The sequence below is a fragment of the Stegostoma tigrinum genome, chromosome 13 (genome assembly GCF_030684315.1).
Source record: "Stegostoma tigrinum isolate sSteTig4 chromosome 13, sSteTig4.hap1, whole genome shotgun sequence".
Classification (NCBI taxonomy): Eukaryota; Metazoa; Chordata; class Chondrichthyes; order Orectolobiformes; family Stegostomatidae; genus Stegostoma; species Stegostoma tigrinum.
Genome location: NC_081366.1, coordinates 14,291,744 through 14,312,689, shown reverse-complemented (window position 1 = coordinate 14,312,689; position 20,946 = coordinate 14,291,744). Strand labels below are relative to the sequence as shown.

At 42.0% G+C, this 20,946-nt stretch overlaps 1 protein-coding gene across 4 annotated transcripts in view; it reads right to left on the bottom strand.

Annotated features, from left to right (window-relative positions):
* Positions 1–298: 298 nt before the first annotated feature.
* The window catches only part of LOC125458550 (uncharacterized), a 68,918-nt gene continuing 48,270 nt past the window's right edge, over positions 299–20,946 (bottom strand). For 3 of the 4 annotated variants that reach the window (XM_048543933.1, XM_048543935.1, XM_048543936.1), the window contains 6 exons: positions 15,154–15,270; positions 10,694–10,792; positions 7,340–7,414; positions 4,979–5,035; positions 662–714; positions 299–526 (listed from right to left, as the gene is read on the bottom strand). In XM_048543933.1, the coding sequence (XP_048399890.1) occupies positions 455–526; positions 662–714; positions 4,979–5,035; positions 7,340–7,414; positions 10,694–10,792; positions 15,154–15,270 (473 nt within the window). In that variant the 3' untranslated portion in view covers positions 299–454. The remainder of the gene's footprint in view (positions 527–661; positions 715–4,978; positions 5,036–7,339; positions 7,415–10,693; positions 10,793–15,153; positions 15,271–20,946) is intronic. The other variant, XM_048543934.1, reaches the window with a different exon arrangement.

Genomic DNA, 20,946 nt, shown 5'->3' with positions numbered 1-20,946 from the left:
TTGGTGGCTACTAAAGGATGAATATTTCACAATTGGACAATTGGACAAAGCATCGTGCTCCTGACATGCTGTTTGGCCTGCTGTGTTCATCCAGCTTCACACTTTGTTATACTGAATCATTATTGTTTGCTCCTACAATTCTGAGGCATTAATTGAGTAGGCAGTAAAACATACACTTTGTAAATTTATTTTTACTTATTTTTGTAACAAAGCTTTTTTTCTGCCTGGCATGTTCTTGAGCTGTTGAAGTCAAGGTGAAAGAATATCATTGTGAATGATTTCTATTGCAAGCAGTATAGATGTTTAAAATCTGTAATGTGATGACTATGTAAACTCATCGGATGTACACAGCAAGAAAGGTTCAATCTACTTAGAAGTGAGAGAATCAGTTCCCAAGGAAAAACGTTTTATTTCACAAATCTTAAATCCAAGCTGCTCCGGCCACTTCTGAAGATTATTGATCTTGCACTCCTGCTATTTGTGCATAGATAATAGAGGAATCACCTTCATTTGAAGCACCCAATTCCTGAGGGAGAGAGAAAATAGCTGCTTATAATAATAGATTATGCATTGAATCTCTTTACATCAGACAACAATGTTACAAATAATAGATATTAAGACTATGGAATATATTTCGACTCCCAGTGATCTTTATACTTACAGCTCCTGAAAGTTGCTTGTTGCTCTGTGCTCTCTCTGTTACCTGTTTGCTCCCTGGAATAATTAAAACATCACAAGAATAGCATTGGTAGATTGGATGGAAAAAAACCGACAACATGAAAGTCAAACCTCTTCAACTTTATCTCTCATACTGCTGATAGATCAACACGATATTGATCTGTATGACTCACATCCATATGATGAATGACATTTGGAAAATGCAGTGCAGGGATATCGAAAAAAATTGTTCCTTCCATCACTGTTGGAAGATTGCATGACTCGTTGCTTGCTCACTCAGTTACTGGTGGAACTGGGTGTTTCTTTTTAAATGAATTGTTGGAGAAAATGTTTCCATTGAAACATAAAGACATCGTAAGAGGATGCTTATTATAGAGTCGCAGAGTCAGACAGCATGGAAACAGGTCCTTCGGTTCAACTTGTTCATGCTGACCAAATTTTCCAAACTGAACTATTACCAGAAAAAAAAACAGAAATTGTTGGACAAGCTCAGCAGGTCTGGCAGTATCTGTGGACAAAAATCAGAGTTAACATTTTGGGTTGAGTGACCCTTCCTCGAACAAACCCTATTTCCTTGCATTTGGCCCATATTCCTCTAAACCTCTCCTATTCAAGTACATGTCCAAATGTTGTAACTGTGCCAGCATTGACCACTTCCTCTGGCAGTTCATTCCACACATGAACCACCCTCTGTGTGGATAAGTTGCACCTCAAGTCCCTTTTAAATCTTTCTCTTCTCACCTTTCTCTAAAAGTTTACCCCGAGCTTTGTAAACCCTGACAAAAGGGAGAACACCTTTGCTATTCATCTTATCTATGTCCCTCATGATTTTATAAACCTCTGTAAGGTCACCTCCTACGTTCCAGTGAAAAGAGTCCCAGCCTATCCATCCTCTCTCTGTAACTCAACCCTCCAGTCCCAGCAGCATCCTGGTTAATCTTTTCTGAACATTCTCCAACTTAATAATAATATCCTTCCTGTAGCAGTGTGTCCAAAACTATACACAATACTCCAAAATGAGTCTTACCAACTTGCTCGACAACCATAACATGTCATTCCAACTCTTATGCCCAATGGTCTGAGCAATGAAAGCAAGCATGTTTTTCTAACGACTATGTAAAAACTTTCAAAGGACTGTATATCTGAACCCTTAGGTGTCTCTGTTCAACACCATTACTCAGGTCTCTTCCATTATCTGTGAAAGTCCAGCCCTTGGTCATTTTAGCAAAATGCAATACCACACATATAACCAAATTAAGCTTCATCTGCCAGCCCACAGCTCATTGGCCTAATTGATCAAGATCCCTCTGCAATCTCACATAACCTTTCTCACTGTCGACCAAAGCACCAATGTTTTGTCATCCACAAACCTACTGAATGTACCTCCTAAATTATCATCCAAATCATTTATAAAAGTAACTAACAACAGTGGGCCCAGCACCGATCACTGCAGGACACCACTGGTCTCCTTAATTGAGAAGAGATATACTAGCATTGGAGGGGATGCAGAGGAGATTCACTCGGTTGATTCCAGAGTTGAGAGGGTTGGGTTATGAGGAGAGACTGAGTAGACTGGGATTATACTTATTGGAATTCAGAAGAATGAGGGGATATCTTATAGAAAAATATAAGATTATGAAGGGAATAAATAAGATGGGGGCAGGGAGGTTGTGAAACTAGGACTAGAGAGCATCACCTCAAAATAAAGGGAAGCAGATGTAGGACTGAGGTCAGGAGGAACTTCTTCACCCAAAGGGTTGTGAATCTGTGCAATTCCCTGCCCAGTGAAGCAGTTGAAGCTACCTCGCTGAATGTTTTTAAGGCAAGGCTAGATAAATTTTTGAACGGTAAAGGAATTAAGGGTTATGGTGAGTGGGCGGGTAAGTGGAGCTGAGTCTCAAAAAGACCAGCCATAATTTTATTAAATGGTGGGGCAGGTTCGAGGGGCCAGATGGCCTACTCCTGCTCCTAGTTTTTATGTTCTTATTAAGGATAGTGAGGCTCCGATCAGAGTCTTCAGCCACTGCTCTCTAACCTTACCCACTTACCCTTCGCTTTATAAAGAACATAATGTCTCTGAACTCTTGTTGTTTCACTTTTGAAAGCCTCCCACTTGTCAATAATCCCTTTACCTGCAAATTGCCTGCCCCAAAGTTTCTGTCCATACTGTCAAAATTTGCCTTACTCCAATTAAGAACTTCAACTTTTATACGGCTTTCTCTTACCATACTATTTTAAAATGAATAGAATGATGCTCTAGTCCCAAAGCACTCCCTCACTAATACTTCATTCACTTTCCGTGGCTTATTTCCTGAGAGAAGGCCGGTCTTTGCTCCTTGTTGAGTATCTACAACCACATATTGGTACAGAAAATTTTCTTGAACACTTTTAACAAATTCCTCACCATGTGTCAAAGGGTAACCACGTGGTTTAGGTTAACATATGATTGGAGCCACAAAGTAACATCATTCCCCAAAGTTTAATTTAAAAACCCAATAGCCGCATGTTCTCTGGCATTCATGTAAACATTGTATCTTTCAACTTCTCTATATAGCACAATAGGATTGAAGGTGCTATGGAGCAGTGTTTACCTCCGAGCTGGCAGACTCAGTTTCAAGTTCCAGGCTGGGTAATAACAGCCCTGAACAGGTTGATAAGAAAATATCTAACACGATAAAATTGGAGCTCACAACCAAAAACTGAAAGAACTGCAGATGCTGTAAATCAGGAACAAAAACAAAGTTCCTGGAAAAGCTCAGCAGGTCCGGCAGCATCTATGAAGGAAAAAACAGAGTTAACGTTTTGGGTCCGGTGACCCTTCCTCAGAACTGATGGTGGCTGGAAAAACATCAGTTTATGTGCAGAAAAAGCGAGGGGGTGGGTAGGGAGTAAACGATAGGATAGAGCCTAAAGAGAGAGAACAGCAGTTGGACAGACAAAGAGTTGATAATGATCAGGCAGAGAGGGTGAATTGTTGTTAATGGAGACTATTAGTGACTGACAACAGGGGGTATGTAATGGCAGGCTAAGTGGTAACAAGGCCTGGTATGTAGGGTAGAGGGATGGGACATGGAGAGTTTAGGCCCTAAACTAATTGAACTCAATATCGAGTCCGGAGGGCTGTAGGGCCTGCAAGTGGAAAATGAGGTGTTCTACCAGTTGGCGTTGAGCTTCGCTAGAACACTGCAACAAACCAGAGACAGCGATGTTGGCCAGGGAACAGGGTGGTGCATTAAAGTGACAGGCAACAGGCAGCTCAGGGTCTGTTTTGTGAGCAGAATGTAGATGTTCTGCAAAGCAGTCACCCAGTCAATGCTTTGTTTCCCCAGTTTAGAGGAGGCCACATTATGAGCAGCAAATGCAGTCGACTAGATTCTGAGAAGTGCAGGTGAAGTGTTGCTTCACCTGGAAGGCTTGGATACGGGGGAGGGAGGAGGTAAATGGGCAGGTGCTGCTCCTTCCCTGGCTATAGGGGAATGTGCCATAGGATTGTGGGGGGATGCTGGGGGTGAAGGAAGTGCAGACCAGGGTCTCCTGGAGAGAACGGTCCATGCAGATGATGGACAAGGGAGGGGAGGGGAGTCTGTGTCTGGTGATGGCATCTTGCTGGAAGTGGAGCTCATAACCTTCAGGTTGACAGCCCAGTACCATAGTCATCTGTGTCTAATTATTGAACTGCTTTATTACGTGTTGTTTCCAGTTCTGCAGTCTCCATGCAGTTCCTGTAAGGATCATCCCTATACCACCATTCCGCCTCTAATTCAGTATTTATGGGGAACTGCACTCAGAGACCACTTGATGCCTGTACACAGCAAGTGGACCAAAGGTTGGTGACCAAAAGGAAGAAATCACATTTACATTGTAGATTTTACAACCTTAGTGCATTACAATGTGATAATGACCATTATTATCTATTTTTGTTGAGGCTTGAAGGATAAGCGTTACCCAAGATAGCTGCAAGCACTCCTCCATGCTTATCAAATGAATGCAATGGCAGCTTACACGGCCTTCAGATCAAGTCTCCACTGAAAGAGGCCAACATGGCATTGCCTCAAAACTGCATTGATGTGCTCACATCTCTATTGTGGTACTTGAAACCCCAGAGAGAAGGTACTCGCCATTGAGTGGCACCCTGACACACATCCAGTATCTTGAAGTGTGAGAACATGAGCAGATCTCTGGGGTTGTTTGATGCTAATAGACAGTGCTGATGGGTTGTTACAGTTAAATAAAGTTTAGTCTCCAAGTTAATGTTCCTCACCTTAAAGAAGTTAGGAATGAAAGAAATAAGTTTTACTACCTGGTGCAGTTTTCTGAAAATTGATAGATCCATAATGAATATCTTCTTTTTCTATGTCTGCACAGAATAAGACAGAATTTATGAATTTTAACCTCTATTTGCAGAGTCTGAACACACCTGAAGCCATGTTAGTAATCTAGTTTAAAGTCACCACAGTATTGTAAGAGTTTATATTGAATGCACTAGTGAATTAGTTTCATCTGCACTTAGAGTCTAAATTCCAAAGGAAACAACATAGTAAGTGGGGTGAGTTGGTGAAGGTACTTTAAGAAATTGTATTAAGTTATAGGATGGGAGACAAGCAATTTGAGAAACTAATTTGTAATTTTGTAATGTACATTACTTTTAGGCACAAACTCACCATAGATTCATGTTGTACTCCTTAAAGGGCTGAAGATGGTATGAAATGAATGGCTTTTAATTTTGTCAAATATCAAAGGTGTGCACCAAACCACTAAGCAGGCCTCACTCCCTCTGCACTATTTTATGAGTGACACCCACTTTCTTCCAAATATCCTGGGCAAGGACTGTAACATTTAGCCCTGTGAAGCCCAATTCACTAGTAATATGGCTAATAAGATCTTAAAAAAACCAACATATCACTTTTATAACTGGGGAGAATTAAAAAGTACAGTGGTTTGAATGTTGGGCTTAAAATGATATTCTCAAACCAGACGATAAAGAATTAGTTATTGGGCATTAATTGGACATGATAATAAGCAATTGCAGTAAAGTGGAAAAGTGCGTGAAATACAGGCTTCATGTGAAAATATCCTGCATTGACTGGGGGTAAGGATTGGAGGGAATCGTCCACTTGTGCACACTACATGGAGGCACGTGGAAATGTTTTCAACTTATTTTCTGCACAATGGAATGTCTGGAGAAATACTGAAAGTAGTATGAAATGGTGATACAGTACATAACTAGAGTAGTATTAATATCAGGGATTTTGTCCCACTCACTGGATTCTCCCAGTCAGACTTGGGTTAATGAGAGCAGGACCTTTCCCATTGGACTGGAATTCACAATACATTGCCGTGGAAACTGTAATGGAGCTCCCAGTACGAGATGTCACCCAGGAGTCCCTTTCGGGCAGAGGGCAGTGAGACTCACTTGCCAAATATGTCTGCAGAAGTTCAAGCTAATGGATTGACCCACTACTTTGCATATATTTAAATTATATTAGACTAATAAATTTGATTTTTATCAAACAGCACATTTCTTCTTGTATTCATTTTGATCAGACCATAAAGAACCATAGGCTCTTTCAGTCTTTTCATACAAGGTCATGCTGAACTCTGATCAATTCTAGATTGGTTCACACTTGAGGAACTGTGCACAATTCAAACACATGAAGGGGCATTAATACAGTTTTAAAAGGCAAGCAGGGATGGGTTTGGGTATATGTTTGTTAGATCTCTGACAAGTGTCATTTAGATCATAATGTCCCACATAATATGTAACTTTTTATAACTAAAATATAACACCACACATAATTGACACCGAAAGTCATTTGCCAATTACTTCTTCAGGGAACCTGTCCCTTCCTGGAAATGTTGAGAAAAGTGAAGATGGAATTGTGAGAGCTTGCCCTGGAGAGAATCTTACTCCTCCGTGGAGCTGTTGAACAAGTAATTAAAATCTACAGGTCATTTTTAAAAATGCATTCATGGGACATCAGCACCACTGTCTTGGTTGACATTTATGTCCATCTGTAATTTCCCAGAGATTAGTTAACAGTCAACCACATTGCTGGCTGTCACAGGTAAGGATGTTAGATATGTTTCCTTGAAGGACAAAAGTGAAGCAGATGGGTTTTACAGCAATTGACAGTGACACCTTTGTCTCTATTATGCTACCTTTTTAAAAAAGATTCAAACATCACGACTTGTTATGGTGGGATTTGAAGGCATATCTTCAGGGCATTAACCTGGGATGTACAGGATTAGCAAGTGACAGTAACATGATACCACTTGCTGCTTTAACTAATTATACTGGCATGCACTGATTGGTCTGAAAGGTATCTCTATATGACTTAGATACTATAGAATTATAAACAGACATTCCTTTTGCAAACATATGATACATACAATGACAAGTATTAATAGATCTAAGTTTGTGTGATCAGTTTGAAGATGTTTATATTGCAATAGCTTCACAAACCACATATTGCTAAGTTGTGTGAAAATATCTCAGTCTTTATCATTGCAGGACTGAAGAACTTCCTGCCCAAAGTGCTACCAGAAGCAAAGCTTACTACAATAAAATCTAACATTTTCTTTTTAATACAATAAAATCTGACACTTTCTTTTTAACAATACTGACACAAATAGAGCCACATAATATGATTCAATTACTTACCGACTGCTTTTGCCATTCCACTGACACTTGCATATTCAGAGCTATTAGTTCCAAGCTCTAGTGACTCTGTACCTGCTAAAAAAAAGGTTTGTCTGAAAAAAATCTTGAGTTTAATTTGGTTTTTTATAAGTGGTTATATTCAGGTACTTCCACAATATTGGTGCAATATTTGTACAATTTGCATCATCCAGAAAATGGAATTAGACCTTGAGGAAAACAAAAAAAAGCCTCAACAAGGCCCTCATGCTGTTCTGAATCAATCATATTCATTGTCTTGAGCAGTTTTGAGAATGCGAGAGCGTGTGTGACAAGTGTTGTGTGGGCCTTTGGTGGTTGACGGTTGATATCTCAGGAAATGAAGTGACCGGGCAATGAAAGGGCAACAAAACACAGCCGTTAACCAAACTGAAAAAGTTCCAATGAGGACTCAATGAATTTGAAACTGTTTCTCTCCTAATAGATGCTGCCAGACCTTTTGAACTTACTCAGCATTTTCTCTTCAAGATTTCTAGTATCCACAATACTTTGCATTATTAAACAGGCCATTAATTGATATCCAGATCTACGTATGAATGAGATTTAATCTAAGGTAGACTATCATTGTGAAATGTTTTATTGTTTGAACTTGATTGTTGAAGGTTCCAAGTGATATTAAGAGTAGCTGATTAGGTAATTAGGTAGACATAGTTTGAAGGGTCACTGGACTCAAAACATTAACTTCATTTCTCTCTCCAAAGATGCTACCTGATCTGTTAAGTTTCACAAGCACTTTCTGTTTTCATTTCAATCTGCATCTTAGCATGGATAGATTTGCTAATCCTGTCAGGGAGTGTTTAAACTAGATAGGCAGGATGTGGGATCCTAAAAGGGAGTTCAATTTCAATGGAATCTGAACTAGTAAAAGGAAGTAGGAGATTATTGGCAAAAATAGAAGATAGAGCATTTGCAAGCAATAAATTGAGAATTATGTTAAAAGGCTCAATTAGGCATTTTGTCTGAATATGTGTAATATTTGCAAAACATTGACACGTGAGCCCACATGTGAGATTGAGAACTGAAAATCTAAGAAAGGGCAAAAGGTGAAAAAGGAGATGGAGTGGCATTCGTAACAAGGGATAATGTCATTACATGAGTAAAAGAAGATGTTTGATCAAAGGATCTAGATGTAGAACCATTTTGGCTGGAGCTAAGAGACAGCAAAGGGAAGTAAACATTGGCAAGAGTTGTTTACAGAGCAGCAAACTCCAATGCTAGTATCAGGCATTCTATAAATCAGGAAATTACAGATGCATATGATTAGAGGAATACAATAATAATTCACAACTTCAGTTTGCATACACACTAGGTTAACCAAGTCAGCACTAGTGCTGTGGAGGATGAATTCTTGAAGTATACACGAGATGGGTTTCCGTACATTGAGGAGGCAACTAGCAAGCAAGTGATTTTGGATTCAGTGTTGTATAACATTGCATTGTATACTGATGCAAGTCCTGTGGCGGAGCAAACGGGTGATTCTGGAAGCTGTAGCAGTGCAAGTCCTTAATGGAGACCCGCATGTGGAGGCAGTGTGGTCTGGTGCTCTGGGGTCTGCAGGCATGGACTGGAATTTAAGTACGAATGGTCTCTTGTTATTATTCTGGACTTTTCCACTGTTTCATGCTAATCTCTATTCTATTTTACTCTGTAACAACACTATTGTTTTTTCACCCTTGTTAGATTTGAACCTGGGTACTTGTACCAAAGATGGCTCCATTAAAGGCAGCTATTGTAAAAATTTTTCACTGTACAGGAGTAGGCGCGGTAATAAAGGAAATTCTATACTCTATAATGAGAAGGGGATATAAAATAACCTTATTTTAAAGAAGGCTCTTGGAAATAGGGATGATAATGTCATTGAATTTTACATGAAGTTTGAATGTAAGATAGATCATAATCACTAGATTTCTGGAGACTCATGGCTCTAAGGAACACGGAGACAATGCAGGGAACTGGTAGGAGATCAACCATAATTTAATTGAATAGCAGGGCAAGCTCAGTTGGTCAAATGATACATTCCTGTTCCTGTAGTCCTAATGCAGTTATACCTTCCCACCCAGACATGGGTCAAAATTGCTCATGACAGATATGTGGGTGTCCTTGTCCCATGCAAGTCTTTGGTGAAAAGCTATTAAATGTCAATGTTGTCCTCTTTTTGAAGAAAGGTTCGTGGGTGGAAGAAGAGTCTTACCAAACCAAAGTGTGAACTGTGTTTCTTGTTCTCCAGATGCTGCCAGAAATTCTCCAGCATTTTCTGTGTTTATTTCACTCAGTCAATGTTGAGTGAACTGCTGAGCATTGTAGCTCCCTTTATGTTTCAGTCTGAATACAACCAGACATGATAGACATGTACAATTGTGGGGCCAGTAGTGCTGCACTGGGAGCTGAAGTGAATTTACAGGCATGGATTACACCCAGGGTATCTGACAGAGAGGCCCAGCACTCAACTTCCTGTGTCACAGTTCTCTGCAGTGATAACTTTCCAATGATATCCCACACCCATTGGGGAATGAATCAATGGGTGGGCAAAATGAGATACCCTGCAAGAGGTCAACAGATTAGTCATCATCCTGCAGCACAGGGGCTCAATTGGTGCTGACCTCCATAGCCACCTCTGTCTCAAGTTATCCTCATCAGTCAGGATGGCCTCTTGCTGCCATCCACAGGGAAAAGAACTTCCATCTTGCACCACTTTTTTGACCTGCTTTTTGACAATTCCAGCGTGAATGAAAGTGATGAGCAGAAGTTGAGAGTGAAGTGCTGTCTGGATGCTTTTTAAATATGGACATTGGAGCCTAAAAGGTCACAGAGGGGGTGCAGAACCATGAAATATGGTACGTAATCCACCATGCATATGTCATAAACTGAGAAGATTGTAGTCACTTGAAAAAAGAAACCCATCCTAAATAGAAGTATCTCACCTCCCCGCCTCCCCCATACACTTAGTCTAAAAATAAAGTCAATTACTTCCAAAGAATAGATATGGTGACTGTTCCCAGCAGCTGCTATCTTACTCATTGGCCTTGTTTAGAATGAGATGCTGACTAAATTCCTGTAAGTGGTTAAATTCCATTGGCTGCTATAAACTAGGCATTGGAGAGCACCTAATTATGACGATTAGAAAGACTTAACAATAAATATGAAAATTATTTGGACAGTTAAATAAACAAAGCCTGTGTGTTCCACAGGATTTTTGGATGTGACCTAGTAAATACATAACATTTCTGTGTTTGAATTTATTTTAATTCCAGCTAGAAAGTACAAAACAAAAGCAACATTGCCACATTGAATCAAGCACAATGCCAGAATTCCTATTACCTTGCATTTGCTGGACTTCATTAATATTTGAATAAAGCTGAGATATATCTTCTACATCTTCCTTTTGTTGCAAGGGCTTCAATCTTTGACTTTTCAAGCCTGTTCATTAAACAGTTCACATCTTAAAACACATTGCGTTTTCTTCATGAATGTTAATTGTAATATATAAAGAAACTAGTTAAGAACAGAATAATGGTAATAGTCTATAATACATCAACTTACCAAACTTGGAATCTCTACCAATGAGATAAACAAGACCTGCAGATGCATTAAATCTTCTTCAGAATGTCCTTTCATAAATGTGAGGATTGAAAACTGCATGCAATATTCCAGGCATGCTCTCACCAAAGCTTATAAATGTTTAGCAAGGCTCTTTTATTTTTGTTCTCCAATTCCCTTGGAATAAAGATGAACATATCCTTGCCTTCCTCATTGCTTGCTGGACCTGCATGCTTTTCAAAGGGTGTTATTAAGACTGTTTAAATAACTAGAATTAGTCATTTTCCCAATGACTAATGTTAACCTGACTGCCTCATAGTTCACTGTTTTCTCACTTCCTCTTTTCTTGATAAGCCAGGTAACATTTTCAATCCTGTAATTTAATAGGTCAGTTCTTGAATCTAAGCTATGTGGTACCTACACTACATGGACAGAAAGTTGAAGATGACACCTCACTACCATCACTTCAATTGCATTGGGATGTCAGAGATGCCCTCATCCCACGAATGAATAATAGATCTGTTAATATAATCCTACAACAGAAAGGATAATAACCTATATCAATATACATACTTTAAATGAATATTATAAATCAAAGCATGACTCTTGAGTCATAGAAGGAGGTACTAGCCAACATTTAATGTAGACAATAGGGGTCTCAATCAATAGTTGGATAGTTGTGGATAGCCCCACCTCTCATACTTTTGGGAAAGCCCAAATAATCAGACCAAACAGGCACATAACTGGACTGTTGTTTACTTTCCCTGGAATTAGGGACCTCACGGACAGAAATCCCATCCTGAACGAATGCTGCCAGGCAATCTATTGTTGGTAACCATGGATAGCTTGGCAACACTACCATTGTGGGTGGGGGAGGGGTCTACTTACTAACGCACCTACCTGCTTGCTGCCTGAGGGAGAAAGGATATAGATAAGGGATGGAGGGATGAGTTCCCACAGGTCAGGATTTTTCGGGGAGGTGTTTTGTCAGCAGCGTGTACAGATAAATAAACACTGTGTCCTGAGATCAGAGATCCAATACCTTTCCAACAACAGTTCTTACAACCTCTGAAGGGACTTGTGGGTTTCCTCTATGGCCAGTCTTTCATCTGAAAACATTGACTTGGTGCTTGTTTCAAAGGATTTGCATAAGGCAGAGGTTTAGGCCACCCTGATCACCTGACCCACTATTTCTTCATTCTGCAGGTGTTTCTTTTCTCTGTCTTACACCTTTTCATTGACGGTAGGATAAGGCCCATTTAAAGGTCTCTTTAAGCAGCGAGGTAAAGCCCAGGCTTAACCAGGTTGAAGGCTCCACAGGCTATCAAGAAATGCTTGGAGACACTGGATACTATAAAGGTGATGGGCCCTGATTACATTCTGGCAATAGTACTGAAGATGTGTGCTCCAGAAAATGCATACAAAACTGGCTGACCAATAGAAGACAGAGGGTGGTAGTAGATGGAAAGTATTCAGCCTGGAGCTAGGTGACCAATAGTGTTCTGCAGGGATCTGTTCTGGGACTCCTGCTCTTTGTGATCTTTATAAATTACTTGAATGAGGAAGTGGAAGGGTGGGTTAGTAGGTTTGCCAATGACATGGAGGTTGGTGGAGTTTTGGACAGCGTAGAGGGCTATTATAGGTTGCAGCAGGACATTTGCAGGATGCAGAGCTGGGCAAAGAAGTGGCAGATGGAATTCAACTCAGAAAAGTGTGCAGTGATTCATTTGTTAGGTTGAATTTGAATGCAGAATACAGGATTAGTGTCAGGATTCTTGGCAGTTTGGAGGAGCAAGAGGGATCTTGGGGTCGACGTCCATAGATCCCTCAAAGTTGCTACCCAAGTTGATAGGGTTGCAAAGTAAGCATATGGTATTATGGCTTTCATTGGCAGGGGAATTCGGTTTAGGAGCTGTGAGGTTATGCTGCAGCTCTATAAAATTCTGGTTAGACCACACTTGGAGTATCGCGTTCAGTTCTGGTCATCTCATTACAGGAAAGGGTGCAGAGGAGATTTACCAGGATGCTGCCTTTGAGGAAAGGTTGAGGAAGCTAGGGCTTTTATCATTGGAGCGAAGAAGGATGAGAGGTGACTTGATAAAGATGTACAAGATGATGGAGAGGCATAGATAGAGTGGATAGTCAGAGACATTTTCCAAGGTCAGAAATGGCTATTATGGGGGGTATAATTTTAAGGTGACTGGAGGAAAGTATAGGGGAGATGTCAGAGGTTGGTTCTTTACATAGAGAGTGGTGGTCGTGTGGAATGTGCTGCCGGCAGTAGTAGAGGAGTCAGGCACTTTAGAGACTTTTAAGAGACTTTGGATAGGCACATGGAAGATAGCAAAATGTAGGGTATGCAGGGTAGTTTGACCTTAGTAGAATAATAGGTTGGCACAACATTATGGACTGAAGGGCCTGTGCTGTGCTATGTTGTACTGTTCTATGTTCCAGAACTTGCTGCTCTTCTAGCCAAGCTATTTCAGTACAGTTACAGCACTGGTATCTACCTGATAATGCAGAAATTTGCCTAAGTGTGTTTTGTATACAAGATACAGGACAAATCCAACTTGACTAACTACCATCCCATCAGCCTACTCTCAATCATCAGTAAAGTGATGGAAGGTGTTATCATCAGTGCTATTAAGCAGCACCTGCTCAACAATAACCAGCTCAGTGACGCACAGTTTGGGATCCACCAGAGCCACTCAGCTCCTGACCTCATTACAGTTTTAATTCAAACAAGGACAGAAGAGTTGAATTCCAGAGGTGAGGTGAGAGTGACAGACCATGACATCAAGGCTGCATTCAATGGAGTGTGGTATCAAGGATCCTAAGCCGCACTGGAATCAACAGGTATTGGGGGGAAACTCTCTGATGGTTGTTGTCAATCCTGGAATATAGGAAAATGGTTATGGTTGTTGGAAATCAGTCATGTCAGCTCCAGGACATCGCTATAGGAATTCCTCAGGGTAATGTCCAGAACCCATCCATCTTCAACTGCTTCATCAATGGCCTTCCATCCATCATAAGGTCAGAAGTGGCGATATTCGCTGATCAGCACATAATGTTCAGCACCATTCATGGCTCCTCACATTTGAAATTAGCCCATTTCAAATCCACAGTTTGGACAATATCCAGACCTGGGCTGACAAGTGAACCTGAATCTCTAACTATTAATATCATGGGTTATCATTGTTCAGAAATCCCACTGGTCTCACCATATAAAGACAGTGGCTGCAAGATTATGCCCGAGGATAATAATGCAATGGTGAGTGACTCACTTCTTGACTCCTCTTGACTCACAAAGCACAAGTCAGCAGTGTGATGGAATACTCCCCACTTGCCTGGATAGGTGTAGCTTCAACAATGCTCAAAAAGCTTGACACCATCCAAGACAAAGCAGTGCGCTTGATTGGTACCACATCCACAAACATTTCCTCCTTCCACCACTGAGGCTCAATAGCAGCAGTGTGTACTATCTACAAGATATACCGCAGAAATTCACCAAAGAGCCTCAGACAGCACCTTCCAAACCCATGGTCTAGAAGGTCAAAAATCATACAACACCAGGTTATAGTCCAACAGGTTTACTTGAAAACACTAGCTTTCAGAACTTTACTCATTCTTCAGGTATAAGTCCCCATGAAGAAGGAACAACACTCTGGAGGCTAATGTTTTCAATAAACCTGTTGGAATATAACCTGGTGTCATGTGATTTTTGACCTTGTCCAACACAGTCCAATATTGGCACCTCAATGTCTGTCTAAAAGGATAAGGCAGCAGATATATGGGAATGCTGCGAGCCAGAAGTTTCTCTCCAAGCCACTCACCATCCTGATTTGGGAATATATTGCTGTTCTTTCACCATCGTGAGATCAAAGTCCCAGAAGTCCCTCCCTGATGCCATTGTGGGTCATCCCATAATTTCGAAAGTAAGGAGGCCAGGTTTAGACTGACACTGATGTCTCAGAGGAATGTGTAAGTAGAGGAGATTAAAGAGACAGTAAGGGCAGGACCCACAGTATGATTTAACAACACAGATGAGAATTTTAAAATCAAAGTGTTAGTTGACTTGGAGACAACATTGAGTGCAGGGTTGATGGTGGAATGGAACTTGCTACAATTAAACCTATAGGATAATATCTTAGAAGCAAGATGTAATAGTCAATCCTAAGGTTTGTAAATATTTCCACATTCCCTTAAGAGTACAAGACCAGAGATTATTCGCATGAATTTACCTTGTTTACGGGCTCCCATGCACTTTCTCAGACTTAGCACCACTATCAGGATAATGATGAGAAGAAGACCCAGACTCCCAAATACAACGGCTTCGGTATGTTGAAAAGGATAACGTTCTATCAGAAGGAGAAGAACAAATTTCATGGATGATTGTTTAAACTAGAAGAAAACAAAGTAAGCTCTCCTAACGATGAGGTTGATAAGACCTCTGCCTGATTTATTGTTCAGTTATACTGACGAGAAGTCAACTGACTTTGCACAGCAGTGTTGGAATATTACAGCCGAACTGTCCACAATCTCTTTGGTTAGAGACAGAAAAATAATTAAATCATTGCAATCTATTGATTCCTTCTTGAATGGAGTATGCAGATGATCAATAAGCAAAGAACCTGATCCAGCTGTGATGCTTCCCCTACATTATAGGTGAATAACTCTCATTGACTGTATTATTTTTGAATTATGACAATTTGCATGAGAATTGAACAGAAAGGGATAAATATTGACTTGATAATAGTGGAAAACGAATTGAAATAATAATAGATAAAGATGTAAAATATCACGATCACTCACTTACATCATCACAAGGTCAACATTCAGCCTGATATGGGAGAAACCAAATGAGAAAGAACAAACATGAAATTGGACAAATCAAGAAATTGTACAGTATCTCCCTGAACATTACACTGACTGGAACCAATAATCCCTGATAATGTTGCCTTGGTATTAGCTCCACGATGCTGTTGGTGCTTGTTTGTGCTTATGACTATGCTGTACCTCAACATAAACATCATCAGAAAAGAGAGTTCATAACCCCAGATATCAATGAACATACCAAAATTTAATTACAAAAATTTATTTTAAAAGAGGATACATTTGCGACCTCCCCTGTATCCAGACTGCACCAGTGCATCTGTTGGTTTCACGAGAAAGTGGCTGCGAGAGCGCAAATCATTGCTGGCACAAGATCAAGGTGCATCTTAAAAACATGTGGCCAGACTACTCATAACTACCAGTCTCCTGGTTGTGACAGGTGATTTTTTTTTTACCAATTAGGCAAGTCTTAAAATAGCCTGATTAAAGCATCTGAGCCATTATTCCCTTTCAATAGCTGATACCAGTAAAATCCATGTTATCCAGATTGCAAGGATTCAGAATTTCCCTTTTTGAATCATTCACCAGATGTAGGGAAATCTGGATGCTCGCGGTCTGGATATCAGGGACTTCACAGCCAATGGTAGCTGCTGATGCAATTTCAGTTATTATCTGGAATGTGCTAATGGGAAGCATGGAATGCCACTCCTGAAGGTGCCAACAGAAATGTGCTCATTCATAGGATGCGGACATTGCTGGGTTGGTCAGTATTCATTGCCAATGCTCAGAGAGCAAGTTAAGAGTCAGTGACATTCACATAGGTCTGGAGTCACACAGATGTCAAACCAGGTGAGGATGGCTGATATAACAAAGTGGATGAACACAGCAGGCCAAGCAGCAGCTTAGGAGCACAAAAGCTGACGTTTCGGACCTGGACCCTTTCCTTCCCTACACAATATTCATGAACCAGATAGGTTTTTATATCCTCCGCTCCAACCCCAACCTCACCATCAAACCCGCAGACAAGGGTGGCGCAGTGGTAGTGTGGCGCACTGACCTCTACATCGCCGAGGCCAGATGCCAACTCTCCGACGCCTCCTCCTACCGCCCCCTTGATCATGACCCCACACCCGAGCATCAAACCATCATCTCCAACACCATTCATGACCTCATCACCACAGGGGACCTCCCACCCACAGCCTCCAACCTTATTATTCCCCAACCCCGCACGGCCCGTTTCTATCTCCTTCCCAAAATCCACAAACCTGCCTGCCCTGGTCGACCCATTGTCTCAGCCTGTTCCTGCCCCACCAAACTCATCTCCACCTATCTGGGCTCCATTTTCTCCCCTTTGGTCCAGGAACTCCCCACCTACATCCGTGACACCACCAGCGCCCTCCACCTCCTCCAGAACTTCCAATTCCCTGGCCCCCAACACCTCATTTTCACCATGGACGTCCAGTTCCTATACACCTGTATTCCGCATGCAGATGGACTCAAGGCCCTCTGCCTCTTCCTGTCCCACAGGCCCGACCAGTCCCCCTCCACCGACACCCTCATCCGCCTAGCCGCACTCGTCCTCACCCTCAACAACTTCTCTTTCGATTCCTCCCATTTCCTACAGACAAAGTGGGTGGCCATGGGCACCCACATGGGCCCAAGCTATGCCTGCCTCTTTGTAGGTTACGTGGAACAGTCCCTCTTCTGCACCTACACAGGCCCCAAACCCCACCTCTTCCTCCGTTACATTGATGACTGTATCGGCGCCGCCTCTTGCTCCCCAGAGGAGCTTGAACAGTTCATTCACTTCACTAACACTTTCCACCCCAACGTCAAGTTCACCTGGGCCATCTCCAACACATCCCTCACCTTCCTGGACCTCTCAGTCTCCATCTCAGGCAACCAGCTTGTAACTGATGTCCATTTCAAAGCCACCGACTCCCACAGCTACCTAGAATACACCTCCTCCCACCCACCCTCCTGCAAAAATTCCATCCCCTATTCCCAATTCCTCCGCCACCGCTGCATCTGCTCCCAGGATGAGGCATTCCACTCCCGCACATCCCAGATGTCCAAGTTCTTCAAGGACCGCAACTTTCCCCCCACAGTGGTCGAGAACGCCCTTGACCGCGTCTCCCGCATTTCCCACAACACATCCCTCACACCCTGTTCCCGCCACAACCGCCCTAAGAGAATCCCCATTGTTCTCACACACCACCCCAACAACCTCCGGATACAACGCATCATCCTCTGACACTTGCGCCATCTACAATCTGACCCCTCCACCCAAGACAGTTTTCCATCCCCACCCTTGTCTGCTTTCCGGAGAGACCACTCTCTCCATGACTCGCTTGTTCGCTCCACACTGCTCTCCAACCCCACCACACCCAGCACCTTCCCCTGCAACTGCAGGAAGTGCTACATTTGCCCCTACACCTCCTGCCTCACCCCTATCCCAGACCCCAAGATGACTTTCCATATTAAGCAGAGGTTCACCTGCGCATCTGCCAATGTGGTATATTGTATCCATTGTACCCGGTGTGGCTTCCTCTACATTGGGGATACCAAGCGGAGGCTTGGGGACCGCTTTGCAGAACACCTCCGCTCGGTTCGCGATAAACAACTGCACCTCCCAGTCGCAAACCATTTCCACTCCCCCTCCCATTCTGTAGATGACATGTCCATCATGGGCCTCCTGCACTGCCACAATGATGCCACCCGAAGGTTGCAGGAACAGCAACTCATATTCCGCTTGGGAACCCTGCAGCCCAATGGTATCAACATGGACTTCACCAGCTTCAAAATCTCCCCTTCCCCAACTGCATCCCAAAACCAGCCCAGTTCGTCCCCTCCCCCCACTGCATCACACAACCAGCCCAGCTCATCCCCTCCACCCACTGCATCCCAAAACCAGCTCAGCCTGTCTCTGCCTCCCTAACCTGTTCTTCCTCTCACCCATCCCTTCCTCCCACCTCAAGCCGCACCCCCATCTACCTACTAACCTTATTCCGCCTCCTTGACCTGTCCGTCTTCCCTGGACTGACCTATCCCCTCCCTACCTCCCCACCTATACTCTCCTCTCCACCTATCTTCTTTTCTCTCCATCTTCGGTCCGCCTCCCCCTCTCTCCCTATTTATTCCAGAACCCTCTCCCCATCCCCCTCTCTGATGAAGGGTCTGGGCCCGAAACGTCAGCTTTTGTGCTCCTGAGATGCTGCTCGGCCTGCAGTGTTCATCCAGCCTCACATTTTATTATCTAGGTTTTTATAAACTGTTCACAGAAGAAAACTATCCCCTGAGGGTAATATACCAAACTGCAAATGTGTTTATGTTTTACCCTTGCAGAAGCACACGAGAAAAGTGGATGAAAACAAACTGATCTGTGTGTGCTAGTGTGCTGACATGCCAGTGTGGAATTATGTGCTATGAAGCTCACAGCTTCAGGATAAACATTCGATATGCTTGTGCTTCAGGTAAAGAAAGACTTCTGCTCTGAATGCTGGAAGCCAGCCAAACCAATTAAGTTATCATCAAAAAGTAATTTGTACAAAAGCCTGTCAGTTAACTGCACATCCAAGAAATGTGAAATCAACTGCTTTAGCATCAATGTCGCTCTTACCAACTGTGTCCAAGGGTTGTAATGTTTCACCACCTACTATTCATGCAAACTAGAGGCAAATTCATGCATCTTGTTACTTCTTCATTCACATCTCTAATCTGTGCACATGCATGATATTTTATAGTCTTTTCTCACTTTCGATGGGAAATAAACTGTATTTTTTTTAATTCAATAAAAACTGGCTAATTTGGCTCCTTGTAAAAGTTACATACACTTGGGAAAAGGCATTTAAAAGGGGCATGTTCATTTTTAAATTGCCATTATTCTGACTAACTGAGAAAGAGACTGAATACAAAGGGAAGTCAGCTTCCTCTTACTCAACTTGGAGCATAACTATTTGGGGAGGATCCTATTTTGAAATCGGAATGAATACGGACTTAACAGGATCTAGACATAACAATATTGGTTCATCTTTCAGAAAGGGATTGCCCAAGTAGAGGAACATTAGCCTGGAAAGGTGGAGGGATAGGGCAGGAACAATTGACTCCATGCACTATCACCACATTGTAACAAGCTGAAGAATACTTTCAGTCAAGACCCACATAAAAAGGTGAGATTTGGGTATTGCAAAGGTATAAAAGTTGCCCTCTTGTTCAATATTACTTGTTGAAATAAATGTGTTAATGTGAGGAATGTTCTGCTAAAGGATTTTTTGACTAAACACAATTACAATGCTGATCAGAAGTCATGAGGCCACAGAAATCACTGACGTCTTCTCTTTTAAATGGAGACTGGCCTCATATGTTCACTACCATTCAGGTCAGAGGAAAATGACACAAATATTTCAGCTCTGAAAAAGGGTGACTGGGCCTGAAACACTTACTCTGCTTTCTCTCCACAGATGCGGCCAGACTTGCTGAGGTTTTCCAGCAGTCTCTGCATTGGTACAAATATTTTACTCACTCATGGGATGTCAATGTTGGCACATGTTGCTTTCTTCCCTGAAATGTGTGTTTTTATCCTTGGCTATGACAGAGGGGCAGCTAAAGTTTAATGTGTGTCTGGAGTCATGTATAGGACATGAATGAAGCAGGTGGGAAGTTTATAGAATCGGTGATAGTTTCACAGTTTTCATTATGGAAGTCAGTTTTACATTCCAGACTTTTTGACTGAAATTAAGGTTTTGCAATTGCTTCAGTGGGTTTTGAAATAAAAACACACAGCCATATACGGGGACTCGAAATTAGCAGTCTGATGACATAAGTGCAAAACTATACATGACAGAGTGTAGAAAAAATGTCACTGAGAGTTGGGAAACAAGTGCATTCAGAAACCAAACTCCATTGATGGCTGCAATTCAAAGTCAAAACCTACTGCAGAAAAGGAAACATCAAAGTAAAGTTTGCAGAGGTTAAAAAGTTATAGTTGGAATATAAACAGAAGGGAAGTTCCATCTGCGCACTCCTTTCCTCCGCAATCTGAGATGGCATAGACACTGAAATATGAGGCTGGGTCTTTTGGTCTTTCTCATCCTGCCATTGAAAAGCTTATTGTGAAGCTGCCCTCACTCTGACCGCTGTCCCATAGCCATTGAATGCTTTGAACTATCAACTAGCCATCGGAACCAGTTTGGTGTGGGCAT